At 36.7% G+C, this 22,741-nt stretch overlaps 1 protein-coding gene and 1 pseudogene across 2 annotated transcripts in view; both read left to right on the forward strand.

Moving 5' to 3' along the window:
• The window catches only part of LOC306883382 (D-glucuronyl C5-epimerase B-like), a 70,898-nt gene extending 66,763 nt beyond the window's left edge, over window positions 1-4,135 (forward strand). Inside the window, exon 5 of the mRNA XM_079438587.1 lies at window positions 329-4,135. Coding sequence (XP_079294713.1) covers window positions 329-1,353 — 1,025 coding nt within the window. The 3' untranslated portion in view covers window positions 1,354-4,135. The remainder of the gene's footprint in view (window positions 1-328) is intronic.
• A 5,718-nt stretch (window positions 4,136-9,853) lies between these two features.
• LOC306881265 (membrane progestin receptor gamma-B-like) lies at window positions 9,854-16,478 on the forward strand (annotated as a pseudogene). The gene is made up of 8 exons: window positions 9,854-9,907; window positions 10,198-10,325; window positions 12,270-12,475; window positions 13,848-13,974; window positions 15,060-15,103; window positions 15,377-15,473; window positions 15,755-15,899; window positions 16,207-16,478. The product of its transcript is annotated as a membrane progestin receptor gamma-B-like (transcript).
• The last annotated feature ends 6,263 nt before the right edge of the window (window positions 16,479-22,741 follow it).

A 22,741-nucleotide genomic window follows, 5' to 3' on the forward strand; every position in this document is an offset into this window, starting at 1 on the left:
TTAGCTGAGGTGCATTAAGCTACGCGTTATTTTAAAGGAATATTTAATCTAAAATGAACAACTGTCACCAATTATTCACCCTTATGTCATTTTATAATCCATTTAAAAGTATTGTCAAAAATACATAGAGGCTCAAAAAAATTGTGTTATTAATATTATACTTTTATACTTGAAATGGTTTACACTGTGTTGTTCATAAAAATAATTTTTATAGTCATAGTCAATTCATTTTAATGGTCATGTAAGTTTAGTATCTCGCACCATGAGCTTTGTTTTGGATCCAACAGGCATCCTGCTAAACTTTTTTTTTTCTATTCCTTGTTTCTAGAAAACTCAGAGGGCGTCTCACTTCCTCTTGGCAACACTAAAGATTTCATCATCTCTTTTGACCTGAAGTTCACATCTAACGGTAGTGTCTCCGTCATCTTGGAGACCACAGAGAGAGGTCCTCCGTTTGTTATCCACTATGTCACCACCACCCAGCTTATTTCTTTCAAGGACCGTGACATCACCTACGGGATCGGCCCTCGGACTGCATGGACCACGGTCACCCGTGACCTTCTCACTGACCTCCGCAAAGGCATTGGCCTCTCTAACACCAAAGCGGTCAAAGCCACCAAGACCATGCCACGACGTGTCGTAAAGTTCGTGGTGCACGGCCACGGGATGATAGACAATATCACAATCTCCACCACTTCGCACATGGCGGCTTTTTTCGCCGCCAGCGACTGGTTGGTGCGCAACCAAGACGAGCGTGGCGGTTGGCCAATCATGGTGACTCGTAAACTCGGGGAGAATTTCCGTTCGCTGGAGCCAGGTTGGTATTCAGCCATGGCACAGGGGCAGGCCATGTCCACTCTAGTGCGTGCCTATCTAATGACAAAAGATGACACGTACCTAAAAGCTGCCCTGCGTGCCACCGGACCTTTCAAACTGCCATCGGAGCAGCACGGCGTCAAAGCTGTGTTCATGAACAAGTATGACTGGTACGAGGAATACCCCACAACCCCTAGCTCCTTCGTTCTAAACGGGTTCATCTATTCCCTCATAGGCTTGTATGACCTGGCACAAACAGCGGGTGAGAAACTCGGTCGGGACGCAGGTCAGCTGTACAGCAAGGGGATGGAGTCCTTAAAAGTTATGCTGCCCCTGTACGACACTGGGTCGGGCACCATCTATGACCTGCGCCACTTTATACTGGGCACGGCGCCCAATCTGGCCCGTTGGGACTACCATACGACGCACATCAACCAGCTCCAGCTGCTGGGTACTATCGACAACTCACCCATCTTCAGGGACTTCGTCAAGCGCTGGAAAAGCTACCTGAAAGGAGGGAGAGCCAAGCACAACTAAAGCGGAGCACACCTCTACGATCTCTTCAGGCCCTCACTTCCTCTTCCCGACTGCCACCATGAGGGCCACTGTGTCTAGCGAGGAGAAAGAATGAATGAACACTTCGGATTTTTCTGTTTGAGACAGTAATTACAGTACTTCTTGTGTCTGTGCTGAGGTTTTAATTAGGTACAAACGCAGCTGCTTGCAGCATGTGTCTGGATAAGGAGGAGGGAGGGCTTAGGTATTTAAAATTCAAAGCTCCAGATCTGCAGGTTTGAGTGAGAAATGCGTCTGCTGAGATTTGCCACATTTGGGCTCACTTCAGTCGAGATGAGGAATTGCAAAGCAGCTTTCAGAACCTTCTTCCAAAGTAAAGCTCAGAAGATAATTAGTCATCAATTGCCGAGAAATAAATCGTAGAGAACCAACTTTAGCTGCAATAGTTATTTAAGTTCATAGCCTGTGAGCAGAACATTATTGCATATAAGCTAGGGATAAAAATGCTGAAAATGTCCTCAAGTGTAGCATTGCTATATGTCACAGAGCACTGAAGGTTTACTCGCCTTTTGTTCAACCCACTGTCCAGCCTTTGGTCTGCATTTCATAACCCCACAATCAGATTGAGCTGTCACTAATGCGGCCCAGTCCTGCCCATAATGCACTTAAAGCTTTAGAGAGGTGGTCGCAGGTCACTTGCTTCATGTTTACAACAGATTTCAGGAAACATTGCTGTAGTTTTTAAGACACCACTGTCCCGGACTAACAAACGCAGAGGCTGCTTTTTGAGAAATCTGAGGGACTCTGAATGGTCGTGTAGCTGGTGTTCATCCCTGTAAGACGTCAAACCTCAGTTCAGTTGTGCTACATGTAGACTGGTCATGCACTTTACTTGTGTGGCGTGTGTGTGTGTGTGGTGAAGATGCGTTTATGCAAACATGTAATGAATTCTGACTTCATTTTTTGACATCAATCCAGTTTGTTTTTTTCTCTCACTCTAATGCCTTAATGGCAGTGAATCATTTATAAGGGAATTTTCAACTTTTGTTTGCTGATTGCAAGTTTATTGTAGCTATACCCATTTCTTTAAATTACTCACCATTTTTTTTTTATTAGGTGATTCTTTTATACAATTTATTTTTGGACAGCTGTATTATTTCTCTTGATATTATTTTTATAATAACATCAATTGCCGTAATGTGGAGCAAAAGAATGAAAATGTTTCTGTCACATTTAGTTGAATAACTTGCATCTCAACCAAGCAAAAAGATACTAATGATCAGTACTTCCTCATTAAAATAGAGAAATGATTTGCATGTAAGACTATAGCATCATGTTTTGTTTTTTTAATCCGAAAGAATAATTTCAGCAGCCTTCTGACTAGTGCAGCCAAGTGTCTGAGACTACAGATGGAGTTCAAAAGAGTTTTGGCTATCACTTCTCGATGTTTCTCGGAGCGGTCAGCCGCTTGACCTCAGCGGTAAAAGCTCCACCTGTCTGAATCCTGTCGATCTTTATCTCACATAACCGCAGCTGCTAAGAAGTCGAGATTTTATCCCATTATCTGGCATCCTGCTGTTCTGATCCATTTCAAACAGATGTTCACATTCCAGTGTGGGCTTTTGGCTTCAGTTTTTTTTTTTTATGTCAGAGAAGATAAATGTGGCTTTTCTGAATGTTTGATATGAAAGCTTCAGATTTGTTTGGCAGAGATAGCGTTTAGAAACTGTGGGTGCTTTAGACCTGAGGCGTAGCTTTTGTTGACCTTTTTTTTTTGGTTTAAAAATCATGTTTTCCCATGAAAATCAGGTTGCTTGTAGTCTCGCCAACACACATCTCACATATAATACTATGCACATTTCATACTTGTCGCTTAATGGACAGAAAGACCATTTAAAGAGGAAAAGACGTTAGCATGAGTAAGGCAGAGGCACTACATTTCATTTATACTGTACCAAAGTCTTTAAAGTTTGGGTTATTTTTATCTGAAACTTTAGTTGTTGTATCGTGCTGTATGGAAGACCATGGAGCATTTGTGTAGGCTTTTTTTTTTTTTGAAAAGATGTGACGAAAGGAACACTTTGAGGTGGTAGTTACATGCCACCTTCTTCCGTAGAAATGCCTTTTGATACCATTTTTTTTTTTCACCTTCAGTCTAGATTTGTATAAAATGGAGTGGGTATAGAAGGGAACTGGGAATATTATTAATCACTGCTATCAATGGGGATGTGTGCAAATCTTGATGTAGAGCTAGCGCTCAGTGCTACATATTTCAAAAGGGAAAAGAGAGACTTGGAACACTGTCTGTTCTTGAAAGCCTTGTTTCAAAGCAGCCTCCTTTTCGAGTTGAGTTAACCAAACGTTGTTTGCATTTGAGAACTCCTTTGAGTAAGCAATGTTAAAGCACAACTATAGTTTCTTTAATTAATTTATTCTCATCTCTCTGTCTCGGTCTCTTTTTTTGTTTGTTTTTTAAACAATGTTTCCAGTCTGGACTATGTGCAAAGCCTTCCTCTGCAAGCTTCTGCAGTTTAGAAATGTAAAACAGTAGAAAAGTGTTTTTTTCGCTCTTCTTTATTTCTGTTTTATTTCAGTCTCGAGTTATAAATTGACATGCGAGGTGTATTTCGTGTGTATGCAATAAATGGTTGAACTGGATTGCAACAGCTGCACACCCAGAGGTTGTACAGACTTTGCAAAGGAAGCACAATGTACGATCATTTTTATGCAGGACAAATGTTTATTAAAGTCTTTGTGCTTTAAATTGCTTTTTTAAAATTGTATAAATAAAGGCATTTCTTTTTATACATACATTTGTCCGGTGTTTCTTTTACCTAAACAGCATTATCAGACTTTATCTCTTTAGATTTTGATTCATTTGTTAAGTCACTTATCATTCCTCACTAGCTGAGCAGAAATGACCAGTGTTGAACACTGCCTGGGGTGTCTGCTAGCATTTATCTCCAATGTCCCTGTTCACTATAATCCCCACAACATTCTCTCTATCTCAGTCACACATATGGACAGTGCGGTTTAATTACTAGCTGCAGCCTGGGGTCTGATCCGGCACATTAAACTCCCTTCTCATTCTTCTGTCCTGTCTCTGCCTTGCTCAATAGGCCGCATGTTATTTTAGCCACCATTAGCTCAGCTCATAGCACTGGTAGACAGTGGGTGAAGGCGCCCCATAGAGCTCATCTTTTAATGACTGTCTGATCAGATTATCACTGTTTTTACCCAGACTCAAGACAGCTGACACTTGTGGCCTTAGGAGTTTTTTTCTTAGGCTGGATAAGGAATTTAGTTTAAAGAGATTTTATTTATTTTGAATTTATTTGGGCATATTTCGGTGAACATGGTTTATTAAAAGGATTAGATTGTAAGAGTCATTTGTTCATGAATGGGCCTAGTTTGTTTTCATTTGTATGTTTTTGATTCAAGTAAGATTGATGTTTGTGATCATGCTGCAATGATAATACTGTTTAAACTGGTTGTTTTTACTGGATCAAAAACAAATGTAGTCCTATTCTTGAACAAATAACTGATGAGCTGATCCTTTTCTCAGATGATTAGACGATGATACGATGATCAAATAAGATCATAAGATGAGCCAATCCATATGTGATTCATGCTTTTAATGAACCAAAAAAAATAAATTACGGTGGCCGAGAAGTGCAAAACAAATCACGATTCTGAAAACAACTAAATAAATTACAAATGCAAATCTAAAAAACAAAATAACAATTCAGAAAACACAATTCAGAAAACATTATAGGTCAGAAAACACAATGACAAACCCAAAAACAATATAAGTCAGAAAACACAACGACAAACCGGAAGAGGTAGGTATAGTTTGAGACAGCGCCATTGGTTTGGGAATAGATTACTCACCGCTGACTGGACGAGGCATCTGTCAATCAAGGTGTAGAGGAAGAACCAGAAGAAGAATAGCAGAGTCAATTAAAGCATCAGCTCCAGTGGTGCAGATAGTAGAACGTGTCTTACTGTGTTTTTGGACTGGTTCGATCCCGCCCTTTACCAAACTTTTTTTCCCTCCCTTTTCAAATCACATATCGCATTGGAAAGGCATTTATTTTCAATAGAAATTAAGGAAATAATCAAAAAGTTGAAAATAAAGTATCGGGTAGGAGTAGGGAGGGCTTTATTGTACCAATAAGGTGGCATCCATTTGAATTAAAATTATAATTTACACTCAGTACGTTATTATTGCATACTGTTTATTTTACTACAATACTGAGGTGCAGATAATTGCCACTATTTGCAACAAGTAGTATACATAGCATAAAATCCTGCTATTTTAACAGATGCCGTCCAGTCAGCGGTGAGTAATCTATTCCCAAACCAATGGCGCTGTCTCCAACTATACCTACCTCTTCCGGTTTGTCTGATTTGTCATTGTGTTTTCTGACTTATGATGTTTTCTGAATTGTTGTTGTGTTTTCTGAATTGTTATTTTGTTTTTTAGATTTGCATTTGAGTTTGTAATTTGTTATTTTGTTTTCAGAATCGTGATTTGTTTTGCACTTCTCAGCCACCGTATTAAATAGACTTTCTTTTCTTCGACTGCTCTGGTCACACTGTAGGGATTTTTTGTTTTGTTTTTTGCACCCAAGGGCAACTCAATAGAAAGTCTTGTTTTGTTTTTGTTTAAGCAAATTTCTTAGCAAATTCTGTTTAGACTGAAAACCCTGGCTTTAGTTTCATTAGGCGCAGCAGATTATTGTCCTTTTTATGAATCAAAAATGATTATCAGTAGATCAATATTCTTTCTGAGCCCTTAGTTTATTCTTTTAAAGCAAGACATAACAGGCAAATGCCTTTTTTTCATGCCCTGATCAAATTTGAGATCACAAATATCCACTTCAATAGCACTTACATACACCAAAGTTTTGAGTTTTATTCCTATCTAAATTCTTATAGTTTTTAGAGAGAGATTTGCTGATATGTCTTTTTCCTGATTTAATGTAGTTAACATGGTGATTTTTTTTTCTTTCATGGCTGTTGACTATTATTTATTTAAAATTTATTTAAAAATGTATTTATTGATCTCCTCTGTAAAAAATGTCAACAAAACAAAATAATTTTAAACATGGCTTTATCCAATGTTCAGATTTCTGTTCTGTAATTGTATGCAAATAAGTGCATATTTAATTAGATAATGCTTCATTTGCATATTTAGACAACATTTTGTAATACAAATCAACTGTCTTCATGTTCTGTGGTTAATCAACTGGGGAAGTATGGTGATATCTATTAGTTACATTTGTTCCCCTATTCACCTGTGGTGTCTTGCCTGGAAATGTCTTTGACTTGTTCAGAGATTGACTCGCTCACACATACCTGCAGTGCACAGCAAAACAATTCCCAGACTAACACCAAACTGTCAAATATCAGTTTATTCTTGAGTGTTTCATTACATTCAACTCATGTCTGCCTCCCTGATGTCTGCAGCAGGCGTTTCAGTTGTCTGCTTGGCTTGGCATTGTAACAGAACACAGTGAGTGATGTGGCTATTGTGTCTGAGAAGTGCACAAACACACACACACACACACACACACACACACACACACACACACACGTGTCATTTCTCATTTATGACCTAATACCTCAGCTATGCAGAGTTCAAACTCTTCTCATCTGGCACACCCTGAGATGTTCTGATATATTTTACCCTTGGTAATATCACTGTGACCAAAGCGACAAAGATATCAGTGCTGCAGCGAGAGACAGACAGATGTGGAGGCAGGAGTTGACGCTAGCATATTGTAGCAGTCTGGGGGGTCATATGGGCCATGCCCTCCGCAGCACTGTTTGATTCTGTCTGTCTGCATCTGCCCTCCACACCACTGCTGCTGATGCTTAATTATGCAGTAAACAAGGCCACACACACACACACACACACACACATAGCCCCGCTTACTCCCATACACATCCTCTCATGTTTGCCCTCCAGACGATACACACACAAACACACACTTAATGAAGCAGATGAAGAGTGTTTGAGCTGAATAGAGAGCGAGAGGTAATGAGAGAGTTGCTGCAGTTATAAAACAAACGTCCTTCTCTGCTAATCTAGGAAAACTGGACAAGTACCAGTGTTACGGTGGATATGGTGGTTTCTGAAATAGCCTTTTTACATCATAATTCATATGCAACCCACTTCTTAAAAGACAAACTCCTGATTTAGGTTCGGTGTTTACAGTCTTATCATATTAAATTGCAACAGAGACAAAAAAGTGATTTCATATGAGCAAACATTCGGTTATCCTCCTCCCAGTCTGTGTCCTACATCAGAGAATATAGAAAAATACCGATTTAGATTATTTATATATATTTTCCTTAAATTCGGGACTAATTGATTGATTTATTATTATTTTTTTCTTATAAATAAATAAAAATAGGTTTTCACTTGTGGAGCAAATATTTTTTTTTTTTTGAACATTTTACCCATACATTTTCCCTTTGAAGTGACTATATTAATTTAATTTTCATCAGTGTTTCTGACTGTGTTTTCTTCATGCAGCCATTCAGAGAGGATTTAAATAAGAACCCATTTAAAACAAGAATCCATAAATAAAATGAAAATTGACAACTTCTGTAAGAATATGAATTTTGACATGACACTGGATACCGAGAGACATGGTGGATTATTTTAGATTAGAAAATGCTGCCATCATGGGGTGACATTTGGCATTACTGTTACATAACCACTCAAAAGCGCTTCTCCCACACCTTCACCAACTGTACATTCTGCCTTCTCTGTAATATTTAAACATATTGTATAATGCCTGCTTTGCAGTTATTCTTAATTTCATTTCAAAATATGCACACCAAAATCACAATGTATCCATACTGATATATTTTAAATGGAAAAATATTTCCACACTATTTTCACATGATATGGTTGATCATTTGATAGGCCTATTATTTAACACAGTTGTATGGTTTTAAAGGAAATTCTCAGTTGACAGGACATATAAAATATTATATACAGAGTAAATGTGATAAATAATCTTACAAATGTGTTATATATATCGGTTATCAGAAATAAGAGATATACCACAACATTTTCATCATCTTCTATAAAGGGCTGACACTATTATAATATCACACATAATTGGTAGATTATGTATCACTGTATGGCTGTTTATGTATGATAATCACACTTAATTTGTTGTAATTGCACTATTATTGAAGGGTGCCAGAAATGTCACACTGATAAAAGGTATCAGTATAATTCACATCCTAAATGTATTTCCTTTAGTGTGACATTTCTGTCAATGAAGTGTAATTTTCTCTCTCTCTTGCTTTTTATTGTTATCCTTTTTTTTGCTTTTAGCTTTCCCTGCCAGTCCATGCGTCTCATTTCCGTCAAGAGGTAATAAATTCACTACCAATGGTTACGGTTTGCTTAAGATACTTGTTCTTGAATAGAAATAATGTTTCTGCATTGTCATTGTAGTACAGGAGAATGGTAACGGCTCTGTTTAAGCATGTTATGGATTAACATTTTAAATATGTCATTTCACACCCTCCATTCATTACACAACTTCACCTACACTTCCTGAATCTGCCTTAAACACCCTACCCTGAATGAGCAAGTGGGGTCTGTCCCAGCAGTTTTCTGCATAGATATAATGGGTCAATCCTGTGTTTCAAATATACTCTCTCTCCAGTCTCCATTTATTTTTTCTGTGCTAGCACACCTGCTTAAATCGGACAGTATTTAGACAGATTTTCTAAATACTTTCAATCAGATTTTGCTTCTATAATTCTTAAATATTTATATTTTTCCTTATTTAGAATTTACATAGGCTACATACAGTACACATTACCCTTCAAATGTTTGGTGTGAGGAAGATTTTTTAAAATTTTTAGATTTTTTTTTTTTTTAATAAAGTAAAACTGCGGTATATAAAAATATATTGTGATATATTATTACAATTTCTATTAATGTTACAATATCTATTTCAGTGTATTTTAAAATGTAATTTATTCCAAAACTGAATTTCAGCAGCCAGTCTTCAGTGTCACATGATCCTTCAGAAATTATTCTAATATGCTGACTTGGTGCTCAAGAAACATTTCTTAATATTATCAATGTTAAAAACAGCTGTAGAGCTTTATGTTTTAGTGGGAACCTCTTACTGACCCCAGACTTTTGAATGGCGGTGTATATGGAAACGTATCAACAAATCTGTTGTGTGCATTCATATGTATTTATTTGGAGTGAAACTCTCTGACCTCTGAAACAATATTCTCATGAATAGCTCCTGTGACGTTCTCACCTAGCTGGTGTGTCGGGTGTGTGTGTGTTCATGATAGAGGTTGATGTCTGTAGGTGTGATGAAAAGGGCAGGGCTAATTGAGCCAGTCTCAGATTAGGTGGAGTGGAAGATTGTCTGTATGTGCATTTGTCTCTCTGTACCTGCTGCTGTGTAGATGTATGTTTAGCCTCTCTCTCCTGAGTCAGGCACTGAGGGCCGTTCATCTGGGGAACATGTTCAGCCTTATCAAACTTCAGCGTGTCTTCTCTGTGCACCAAGTGCCCAAAGTAAGTTCATTCATTTAGCAAACACAAAACTACCACAACAAACAAATACTAAACTAGCTGTAGTAGTTTAAGGTGTTCTTGGTATAGAACAATTGATGGTAGGAAGTCAAGAATCACTTGATTTTTTTTCTTTACCCTCTCATAACTATGCAACCTGATGTGAAACAGTTTTAAGGTACCCAAACATTTTCATATTAATGCTTTGCGTTATTTTGCAAGCTTGCCTGTGGAGAGAACTGCTTTGCTGTCTCTATTAAATGAGGTGTTTGTTGACTCTTTTCCCATGGTAGGCATTTCACGAGGACAGCATCATCTCTGGATATCGACACCCTCGTAGTTCGGCCACAGACTGTGTCTTGAGTCTCTTTCAGCTCACCAATGAGACCCTCAATGTCTGGACTCACTTTCTACCAACCTGGTACAGTGAAACAAGTTCATTTGCGCAATCTCTCATGCATGCTTTCTCTCTCTCTCTATATTCATATCTCCATGCTTTTGCCACTTTCTCAGTATGACTTTTACAATAAATTTTGTTATCTTATAACTCACAGACGATAGTAAATGAACTCTCACAACTTTAACAGCACAATGGCCCTGGGTTCCATGTCAACCGTATTTAGACTGGTATGCTGAGACTTACAGTAGTTTGAAAATTTCCACAGTGGATTATGTCCCTCACCGAGCTTTAACCCAGCTGAGTCACTCCTGGGGGAGTTCACCTCGCTGGATGATGACAGAATGTTAATGAGCTCCTAGTGTGATTCTCCAGACGTAAACATGTTGGAGAGTTGCTCATGTCACCTTTGATTCTTTATCTTGTGTCAGTCTATTTGGCTTTCTTGTGATCTTGTAGGGTTTTGTTTATTTTTATTATTTTTTATGGTAATTCAATTGTTGCTGTAATGGTCCGTCATAAGCCTCAAGCATTGTTAGATTGTCACTGCATTACTTTTTTTTTCAAGACAACTTCCATCTGAGATCTGTGAACAGAACTGAGATCGTTGTCATTAATATGTTTCAATCCAGCCTCATTTTAACCAGTGTTTTACAGTAGAAAGAAGAAAAAAATGGATCCTGCACACAACAGACTTGCAGATAAAACTATATCTTTATTAACTACAAACCAGTGCTTGACAATAAGCCTGTGTTTTAAGTCACACATGTGTATGTATAAATATAAAATATATAATATAAAGCTATAATAAACATAGTATAAAATATAGCATTGTTTTATTAATATTATTTAAAAACATTGTTATTATCTCTCACTAAATTGTATACTACTCTAGCATAACTCACTACTGCAGTATTGACTGCTGTTTGATATTCTAAATGATTAAATGTAAATTTACAGTTCATTGCAAACACATTTTTCCATTACTTGTCTATTTAAAGTACACCATATCTCAAAGCTAACACATCCTCTGATCCCACACAATAGTTAAATACACAGTCAACCGACAGTAAATCAATAGGACAAATCTTGGAATCTGTAACCTGACTGTGTTAATGTTTGGTTATATTAAACTCACTGATCCCTCTAAAGCAAGCAAAAGTAAATCAGACATGTAAACGTGATTCATCACTCAAAATTCTGAGATTTGAAGACTAGCTTTAATAAGACAACTCTGAATACCACATATTTTTAGGGCAAAGCTGACATTGCTAAATCTAAGATGCTCTTTGTAAGTAGTATATGTTATGTTCCCGTAGAAATAGCAAACGCAGGGAATTTGTGTGTTTGTATAATTAATATATAGCTAGTCTGCAGGGGTGGGAACCCTGATGATGTCTTTGGAAAATCTCCTTTTAAAAACCCTACCATCTGTATTAATTCTTATCTTTACTGTACATTCCATACAACATAGAAAGCAGCATTACAGGTGCTCTGTAGAGATTATAGAAACCTAGACTGATAAGACTGATTTGTGTCATCTGTGTGTTGTTTCTGTGTCCTCATACTGTACATCCCTATGGTAACGAACTCTGCCAGCAAGTCTGGGCAGGCTAATCATTTGAATACAATTTATTGTTGCATTTTTACTTAGATATAGATTCTGTGGTTTTCATGTCAACTACTACGTGTAGAAACTATGCAATGTCCTTTTAGCCTTTCTGTGGAAAAGAACTGAAACATGTACAATGTATAATGTTGATTCCAGCAACAGAAAACTTCATGGAATTATTGTTTCACTGTGTAAATAGTTTGTTGTGTAAATAGGTGCAGTAAGTTGTCTGTATTGTACTTATATGCTGATTTTATTGATATTCATATTAAATTAAGGGATGCAGCATTGCAGCATTTCAGTGCTGTCAACATCATTGTCTGTCATCATCTCATCCCTCTCTGTTTCTCCATCAGGTATTTTCTCTGGAAGTTGATGACAGTGTTGTTGATGGAGGATGCGTGGTATGATGCATACAAATGGCCTCTGCTGGTCTTCTTGTTCTCCTGCTGTGTGTATCCATTGGCCTCCAGCTGCGCCCACACCTTCAGCACCATGTCTACCAGCGCTCGCCATATCTGCTACTTCTTTGACTATGGAGCGCTCAGCCTGTACAGTCTCGGTAAGAGAGGAACGCACAGGCACATTCGCTTCAACACTATCTGTTCCTTGGATTGTTAAAGAAAAGATTGCTATAAAGACAGAGTTCAAGGTTTAAAGTTCTGTAGTACAATATTTTACAGACGCAATGGAATTCTTGCACAATTAATGCAAATAGAAATTACATTACACAGCATACGTCACAACACTCTGTATTTTATAGAATTCTGTCCAACACACATAAGCTGATCAATATTTAAAATTTTGGCCAATAACTAGTAAATTTCAAATGTCAATTTAGGGATCGCAACATTATAATTGTATTTATTTTCAGACTTGCTAAAAATTGTTAAACAGTGTTAAATTATTATAGTTTTTAAATATAAACTTTTAATGCGCTTTAGAGGATGCAAGGTAATCCAAATATAAAAATACACTGGTAGCCAAACGTTTGGAATGTTTTTAATGTTTCTGAGAGAAGTTACTTATGCTCATCCAGGTAATTATTTGATCACAAAAACAGCAATAATGTGCAGTATTATTACAATTTAAAATAACAGTTTTCTATTTGAATAAATTTTGGAACGTAATTTATTCCTGTGAAGGCAAAGCTGAATTTACAGCCGTCATTACTCCAGTCTTCAGTGTCACATGATCCTTCAATAGTAATCTAATATGCAGATTTGGTGCTCAAATAACATATTCTTATTTTTATTTCATTGTCTTACAAATAATATTTTCTTGTAATTATTTGTTGCTTATTATTGAAAGAAAGAAAGAAAGAAAGAAAGAGATAAAAAAAAAAACTCAGTAAAGACCTGTATAATGTACAGTAACCAAAAATCTACTGCAAATAAATGCTGTTCAATTAACTTTCTATTTATGAAATAATCCAAATAAATAAATAAAATAACGGTTTCCACAAAAAATATGAACAATGTTTTCAACTTTTGTTTTCAACCATTTTTAATCATTTGAGCACCAATATTAACCCAGTACCAAATAAGCATCTTAGAATGATTTCTGAAGGATCATGTGGCACTGAAGACTGGAGTAATGATTGGTGAAAAATTCAGCTTTGCCATCACAGGAATAAAGTAAATTTTAAATACTAATAACCAGTATGGTACTTGTGCATCCCTTAACAGATAATATTAATTTAATATGAATATCAATAAAATCAGCATATAAGTACAATACAGACAACTTACTGCACTTGTGATTGTACCTGCCAGTGTTATGACCCTTTAACTCACAAGTAGTATTTATGTGTAATAAACTGTTTTAAAACCCTATAGACTTACGCCACAAATGGACACACTTCCACATGTTATTCTCTAATCCTCCACTCAGCATTAAGTTGTATTCATGTGACTGATTGCATGTTGATGCAGGTTCAGCGATCAGCTACTCTGCATATGTTTTTCCTGATGCATGGGTGAACAGCACATTTCATGCATACTACATCCCTGCAGCTGTACTAAACACCATCCTCTCAACCAGCATGGCCTGCTACTCCAGGTAAGGCTCCATTTCATTCTATAATCCTCCTTGCCAACACACCACTATACTGGTAACACTAATGCAGGTTGCAAAAATGTGGGTTACGTAGTTTTGATGAGAGAGTATGGAAGTATGTAAACCCGACGTACTACATTTGTTATGCAACTTTTATATAAGTATATAGGAAATTTCACAGCCGTTCACATATCCGCTCTCATGGCTGTCATGAGTCCGGGTCCTGCACTTCTCTCTCTCACCACAAGAGGTCGCCATCTCCCATCTTCCCGGACTCAATTCTCCAGATTCTATTCACCTGACACTCATTATTACATCCTCAGATGTTCCCCATTGCCACAGACTATATATTCTCCTCTCTCTCACCACTCTGCCTGGTTGAATTAATTGTTGTAGTGTTCGTTCATCTCTGGGGATACATGCACTGTGTTGCCGACTTGTATCCCATTCCTTATACTGCTTTGTTTTTTTTGCCTTGTTGCCTTTTTGTTTCGTGTTAAATATATCCTTACCTGCACTTGGACCCAGACGTTGTCTTTTCCACGGCGCTCTCAGTGTTCCGTGACAATGGCCTCATGGGGTATTAAAGCATCAATCAAGTCCGTCAACCGGGTGCTTTTTGCCTCCTGTTTTGCAAATATTAGCTGCGAATTCTGTACTACTCTTTTCAAATACTGTATTTTGTATTACTACATATGTAGTAGGGAATTGAGCATTTGGGATGAACTGATTTACTATAATAAATTATTCTGAGACAGATGACTGTTTAGGTGAGAGTGTTTGTGTTAGCATGATTGCGCTATATCGCTACTCACAGGATGAGCGTTACTGGAAAAAGTTATGAAACTGGCTTATGCTACTGAAAAATGTAGTTTAGTTAGCGTCCTCACTAACTCCTCAATACTGACGCAAACAGCATCAAGAAAGAAAATGCTGTATGCTATATTATAAATAAAGACATGTTATAAAGTCTGTTCTACAGTAAGTGTGTGAAATACATGGCTTGTTATATAAACATGGCATGGCAGTCATGTTTATATAACAAGTCCTAATTCAATGTTATTTTCATGTTCCACTTTTTTGTTAAGGCTCGGTTTACCATATCTTCATATTGCCATGACATCGACGAAAGGTAACAGTTTAAACACAGAATGTGTCCAAAGAGACAAATGCGTCTCTGCCACTCACTAATATGCTTTCTTTACCTTTGAACCCATGAAAATGCTTTATAATATTAACACAAAACACTTCCACCTAATTTGGTCAGTGAGGTGGTTATGTGTTTTTGGGGTTATGAACAATCAACATCTCTTAACTGCTACTTACAATTACATAACCTCACCACCTCACTGAAACTGTTGTTATCATCGATGAACATAAAAATGTCTTTCTCTTTCTCCGTCAGATTCTCGGAGAGACAGAGCCTACGGCTGAGTAAAGTGTTGCGAATTCTTGCCTTTGCCTACCCTTACCTGTTTGACAACATTCCTCTCTTCTACAGGGTAAGTTTCAGCACACTGTATAGTACATTCAACACAAATACCCAAGCTGCTCAGTCAAAGATTAGTCCGGATAAATAACCAAATATCTAAAGGAATGAAGCTGGCAATTTTGTGATTTGTATTGGAAATGACTGTTTTATCTATTTATCATGTTATAATTGTTTATCACCAGGGCCATATTTTTTACACACTTCATTGCGTTGTTAAAAAAAAAAGTTTCTAGAAATGTTTATGCATGTTACTTGAGTATATGAATACAATTTTCTGTTGTCTCTTTCTAGTTGTTTCTGTGTGTAGGTGAGGGTTGCACTAATAATGAAGCAAACTCCATTCATGTTCACCATGCATTGCTTGCTTTTCTCACCGGCTTCCTGTTTACAACACACTTGCCTGAGAGACTGGCACCTGGACGCTTTGATTACATAGGTAATTAATGCCTGCTCACATAGATATTAAATAATTATAAATATTAGATTAGTTTATAGTGTATGTTTCTAGCGCTACATTTTTTTTATTTTCACAATCTCTTCTAAGAATACTCTACGGGTGTGAACTAGTTCATTACTGAGGGTTAGTATCTGAATTATAATCTGTGTTTAATTAAAAAGTCCAGACTCCAAAATTTCTAAGAGATTCAGAAAGCACATTCTAGAAAATGCATCTTTAAAACAGGACCACAGGTATTTCTTCAGGAAATCTTGATTCATGCAAGGCTCTCTTCTGATCCCTGCAGGCCACAGCCATCAACTGTTTCACGTGTGTGCAATAATTGGGACACACTTTCAGATGAAGGCCCTTGAAGCTGACATGGTGTTGAGACAGCCACAGCTGCTGGTCACTGCTCCTCCTATCACATTTAATAACACAGTTGGATCAGCTCTGGTCTGTGTCTGCATCAGTCTGGGGATCATATGTCTTTATAGTCTACCTCTGCTGTATGGCTCCTCAGAAACACACCCAACAAAGACTGAAGGAAAGAAATGCAACACTAAAAGCTCCTTGTGACAGGGGTTCTCTGAAAGATTAATTGCAGTCTTGCACAAGTTACCAAAGTTATTATGAAAATATATCTAGGACGTTCTTACTGGATATTACATTATAAAAAAATCTCCAAGAGGGGTTTGTACATTTACTGAAGCTATGCAACCTGAAATTGCAAAGAGTAATGAATGCGTTACTGCATGAGTTCTGCTTCTCAGGGAAGAGCAAAAAAAAAAAAAGGGCACTGAATCTAAGGACAATGTAAGTCAGTGGGAGGTTGTGTGAAAGTGGTCTTTTTTATGGTGTATAGAAACCCATTTATTAAATTATTATTAAATTTACATCATTTACATAACCATCACACTTTCATACTCAAATTGGTTACTATTCCGTTAGTCCAAAATGATCTGTCCCATTTTCCTACGCTATATATTAGAACATGCATTTGGAATGAACTAATTCAGTTGAATGAATCAGACTTTTCTATGCTACAAATGAGAGAGGGGACCATTGGAGAAAGAGGATTGTTTGGAATGAACCAATTCACTAGAATTAATCTGACTTCCCTACAATAGCAATTGAAATTTTAAGACATTTGGTCATAATCACAGGACATAATGCTCAACTCAAATATGAAAATTTGCTGTTAACTTGCTGTTAACCATCAAGCCATCCAAGATGTGGAGTAAAAAAGATTTTTAGCTGAAACATCATCTTTGTAGATTCATAAAATGCAAGTAAATGGCTACCGTCACTTGGTAGCAAATGGAGCGACAGGTAATCATTTTGTGATGACTGTATATGCTTTTTTATCTTTTTATTTTTTTTGACTCAAGTGATGGTAGGCATTGCCTTTTATGAATCACTAAGGACCATGGTTTCAGCTAAAAACATCACTCATATCACAGATGGTCTAAGGTTAAATGAATTAACAGCAAAAAAAAATAAAAATTGTGGGGGGGGGGGGGTATTCTTGTTAATATATGTCCCTAGATTATGACCAAATGTCTTAAAATTAAATGAAAATGCACTCCACTATTTCATTCATACATGGTCCTATTTCTTTTATGTACAGACAAACAACTCAACAAATGAACTAGCACTGTTAAATAAATATATGCACAATTACCTGTGTGCACAGTCTGCCAAAGTCCACAGTGACAGCTGTTGTATAGTCTACTTATTTATTTTCTGTAAAACTGCACCACTTTTTTTCTTGTGGTGTCAATAAAGAGTGTGGGAGGTATTACATATTTTCATAACAGCACGTCACACCTAAAATGAAACTTTATTGTTTGCATGATTCTTTATGATAAAATATTTATTTCTAATCAACCTAGACCTGGTTTTTATTTTTTATTGAGACCTATAGTTACCTTTATCGTCATGATGCCAAGAGAAGGTTATATTGATATTGTAAATAGGGTGAAGTCAGCAAAAGTGGGACATCCGTTACAATGGGACAAATAAGCTTTTGGTGTAGTGCTCCTTTAAAAAATACTGATAATGGGTTGTCTTGAAATGTTATAATAACAGTGTTGAATATCAAAATTGTATTAGTCAAATGAAAATCATACGGGTGTGGTTACCACTCAAGTGCTCGAAGGTCTGAGAAATTTCATAGTACAAGTCTATAAAAATGGTAAAGGTTTGATTTCTAATACAAACCGTGTTTCAATCTACATGAAACAAATTGTATCATTCGATTTTATGCAATGATGTGCAAGTTTCATCATTCTATTTTCTAAAAGTAAAAAGTGTTTATTTTTTTTTATTTTTTACCGTCCTAATTTACCTGAACATGTTAGATAAATTTGGACTGTAGTTCAGCTAAAGTGGGACACCATATAAATTAAAAAGTAATGCATTGCTTAATGTTCGGTTCACAGAAGAAAAAAAAACACTAAGTTAGGTAGAAGCCAGAAAAGAAGAAGAAAAAATAACAGAAACTGACTTCACTCTACACTGCCCTCTACAGCCTGCTGGAAGCTAATGTATAGAAAAGTAACGCAAACTCTACAATAACTGATTGTCCTCTAAAACAAGGTTTGTGTTGAAAAGAGGGATTTAAGACAAAGTATACACATTTCTAGTTTCTGTAGGCTATACATCTGCTCAAACCTGAAATACCACTGAATTTAAAACAATGGCTGACAGAAGGGTGGTGGCAATAAAGTATTGCATCGAAATGACCATTTATCATGTCGTATTTGTTTATCAACAATGAACAAACCTTCTACTTGCAATTAGTGATGGGCGCTTTTGAACCACTGCTTCGTGAAGCTACGAAACCTTCGTGAATCATTTGTTTCAAAGGTTCGAGCGTAGCAACTGACAAAGACCCGTGATTTCAGAAAACTAGGCTGGCCTGTTTGGACAAGCTTTAAAAAAAGCCCTGAAAGTTAATAATAATTATTTAAAAACACACATTATACAGACACTTATTATTAAGTGAAGTGACATTCAGCCAAGTATGGTGACCCATACTCGGAATTCGTGCTCTGCATTTAACCCATCCAACGTGCACACACACAGCAGTGAACACACACACACACACACCGTGAACACACACCCGGAGCAGTGGGCAGCCATTTTATGCTGCAGCGCCCGGGGAGCAGTTGGGGGTTCGGTGCCTTGCTCAAGGGCACCTCAGTCGTGGACAAGCTTTAAAAAAAAGCCCTGAAAGTTAATAATAATTATTTAAAAACACACATTATACAGACACTTATTATTATTATTATTATTTAAATATTTATTTCATTTTATTATTTTAATTGCATTTAATGCAATAAAATGTTTTATTATTCAAGAAAACATTTGGAATGGGTTTGTAAAAGCTGGTTAGTTGTATATTTTGGCTTGAGTTTTGTTGCATTTACAGTTTTGACCAGCAGGTGCCACGAGCTTGTGGTCTTTCGAGCGCTTCGAATAGGTTCGTTTCTCCCATCACAACTTCCAGTGTGTCCTAGTTTCAATAGGCAGGTACATATGGAAGCATATGTGTGCATTGCCATTACAAATTTACATTTTGCTACCCTTTTTCTGCACCTTTGGCTCAGAAAGCATTTTGAAACTCTCATTGCATTTTGCTACAATTATAACGCGGTCTCACGATGAAAATGCAATCCCAAGTGTAAATGCATTTAGGAAAAACAGCATTTAAATTATAATTTTGCTACAGTTTTTGCTTGGACATGTTAAACATATCTAATCAATTTGGGTAGTACATTTTCATTTTAATTTTGCAACTTATAATGCTTTAAAATATGCTTTTAATTTGCATATTAAAGCTAGTGTAGAAAATGGCAAATTTAAATTATATAATTGAATTTTCATTTTCATTTTGCACTAAATGTTGCACATATGAATTGGAAAATGTAAATTTAAATACAGAAATACATTGCCATTTTACATATTGCATTGCAAATTGAATTTAGCTACACATATGCTTCCATAGGGGGTACGCAGTGGTGTGTGTACATGTTTTATGTACATCTTCACAACTGAGATACTTCAAAAGTTTGTTAGGTGTTTGGTGGGTTTGTGAGCTGGTCCTCTCCTTTGTGCCTCACTTCCTCCCCCACCAGTTTATTTTTTTATTTATTTTTTTTGTTGTCACGTGGTTTACTGTGCACACATTCTGACTGATGCTGTTTGCTCAGCATTCTCTGTTTTGTTGGCAGAGGATGAAAAATGTCAAAGCAAATTGTGAATCGCAAACATACAAGCTGACAAAAGCACACATATAGGCTACACACACACCAGCTGACAGTATATTTTAGAGCCCCGCTAAGAAAGCCTTGTTGGTGGAGATTTAACTGCTCTTCTCACACTCACACATTCAAAGAGCTCGATGAAATGAGAGCTTGAGATCTTTACATAGCAGTATTTGTATCTGATTGTTTTGTTCCAGCGCAAAACGGTGTGAGTGGTTTGCTGGTAAACTGTAGGGAATCCCAGTAGATTCCCATTTGAAAGACATTATTATCGAAATTAAATTAGGAAAAATTTAAGAAAAACTTTTCTTGACAGTGAATAGTGATAGTTCATAAACTAACAAACGCAATTTACTTTTGAATCCATGGACTTCAGGGGCTTTGTATTTAGGACTACCATCAGCAGGGGGCAGCATAGGACAATGTATGTTCTCTTGTTTTATATGCAGACAACAAAAAACATTTTGGTGAATTGAAGTAATTACTTTATCATTAATAAGTTCTAACATTTTTGCTAATTTTCTTGCATCCCTGAATATTAATGAGCCACATCAAAGTATTTTTTTATGTAAGAGAGTCAGCAATAGAAACATTAATGATACATATATATTGTGTGTCTGTGTGTGTACTTGACCTTTTCTCCAGTTTTAATAGGTGCTAAACATCCTAATTCATCTTCAAAATCCTTCTTCATGACAGGTAGGAACTGACATCCTGTCATGTTTGATCAGGGAACAGGGAAACAGCTGTCAGTTCTTCCTCTGCTCCATAGTCCCACTGTTCCAAGACCTCCTTGTGATAATATTGACCTTCCCTGTACTGTTTACTCGGGCTGCCTTTAAACACAGCACCAGCAAATATCACACAGGGCTGCCGCTGTCTGCTGCACCATTTCACTCTCACACTCGCTAATTACTGCCTTAAATACCCTCTTATCTCCCTGTGCTGCCTGTTTGTGTTAGCGCACAGCACACACATTTGGCCACTTAAACATCCACTGAAGCATTGTGATAATTATGACTGATTGACTCTTCTGTGTATGCCAGCTGGGTGTTTAATTTCTCATGTATTTGAGGGGTTTAGGAACTGAATTCAGAGGTGGCAGACAAATAATGTGGTGGATGAAATTTCAAAACAACAACGGCCTACAGCCCTGCCTCACTCATTGCAAAGTGCTAAAGACGAGTTAGCATATTTTATCACTTACCCTGTGGATTAAATTGAGATGAGTTATTTCAAGTGACCATTTGATCGGTGGCAATCAGGTCATTTGCATTCCAGTAGACTATAAACTGGATTGGCTCCAGCATGCCGCGCTCCTGGTCCTGACGCTCTGTGTTTGTGCACGTTGATAGATTCAGTTTGGCTGTGTTTGTTTAGCCCTTAGCTCTCTACTCATATGAAAGCCTACGACTCAGCAGTGATAGAAAATATATCCCCATCCATTCCCTCCCCTCTTTCTGTTTCTCCTAATTACACAGAGTGTGTTTGTACAGCCGGCATGATGTTTTCAAAGTACACAAGCAGGTTTTGAAGCTTTTGTTGGCCTGACTTGTTTCCTGTCTCTTTATTCAGAGGCTGCTTTCACCTGTTAAATAGAACACATCCCATGAGTGATTGGTGCAATGATTCACTCCCAGGCTCCGTCAGGATAACTGTCACAGCTGTGAGTCAGCATGAGAAAGAGAACAGGTGTGTGTATGTGTGGAACAACAGTTATGAAAATTACTGCAATGTAGCTTATTCAGCGAAGAGCTGTGGTTCTCCACCTTTTGACTCCCATTGTTCACAACAAAATTGAAATGCAGCATGACTTTTCCAATCATTTTACCCAATTTCTACCCAATAAAATATTTTAGAGCTTAAAACATTTATTTATATATTTTTAAATGTATCTTATTTATATTTCTGTGTCTATAAACTTGTAGACTTTTCCAGGTCTATAAACCACACATTTATAATATATATATTTTTTTACCCTGTGAATCCCATTTATTCAAAGAAAAAAAAGGGGTGAATTATTCATGTTCGTTTTGTCTTATTTTTTATTTATTTGCTGAGGCCCTGAATTAACTTACAAAATTAACTGACTTTCCTATGTAAACAAACTTTAATTGCAACACACAAGTAGGAATACACAATATATCGGTACCATACTGATTATTAACTTTCTTTTTTTTTTTTTTTAAATCAAAGTATTGCATTTTGGAATTTAGAAAGAAACTTTTAAATGTGATCTTTAGGAAATGTCACAATGAATATCACATTTTTATACTGTACATTATAATGCCTTTAGCAAATTGTTGATTTTAGATTAGTTTTTAAATTATTTATATAAAATGTATAGAATAGTACTGGTTTTCAGAAATATGATTATAATATAGTACTGTAATTATTGCTGATATAATATAATACTATAATATAATATATGATAATTTTAATATCAGTGCATACTCATTTAAGAACTGTCTACATGTAAATATAGAAACATTTTGAATGACAAAAATGTGTGAGATATAGCAAAGAACAGTATTCATGAATTACTAGTGCCAGAGGCTGTGTGTGTTTGTA

Source organism: Barbus barbus, assembly GCF_936440315.1.
Source record: "Barbus barbus genome assembly, chromosome: 2".
NCBI lineage: Eukaryota > Metazoa > Chordata > Actinopteri > Cypriniformes > Cyprinidae > Barbus > Barbus barbus.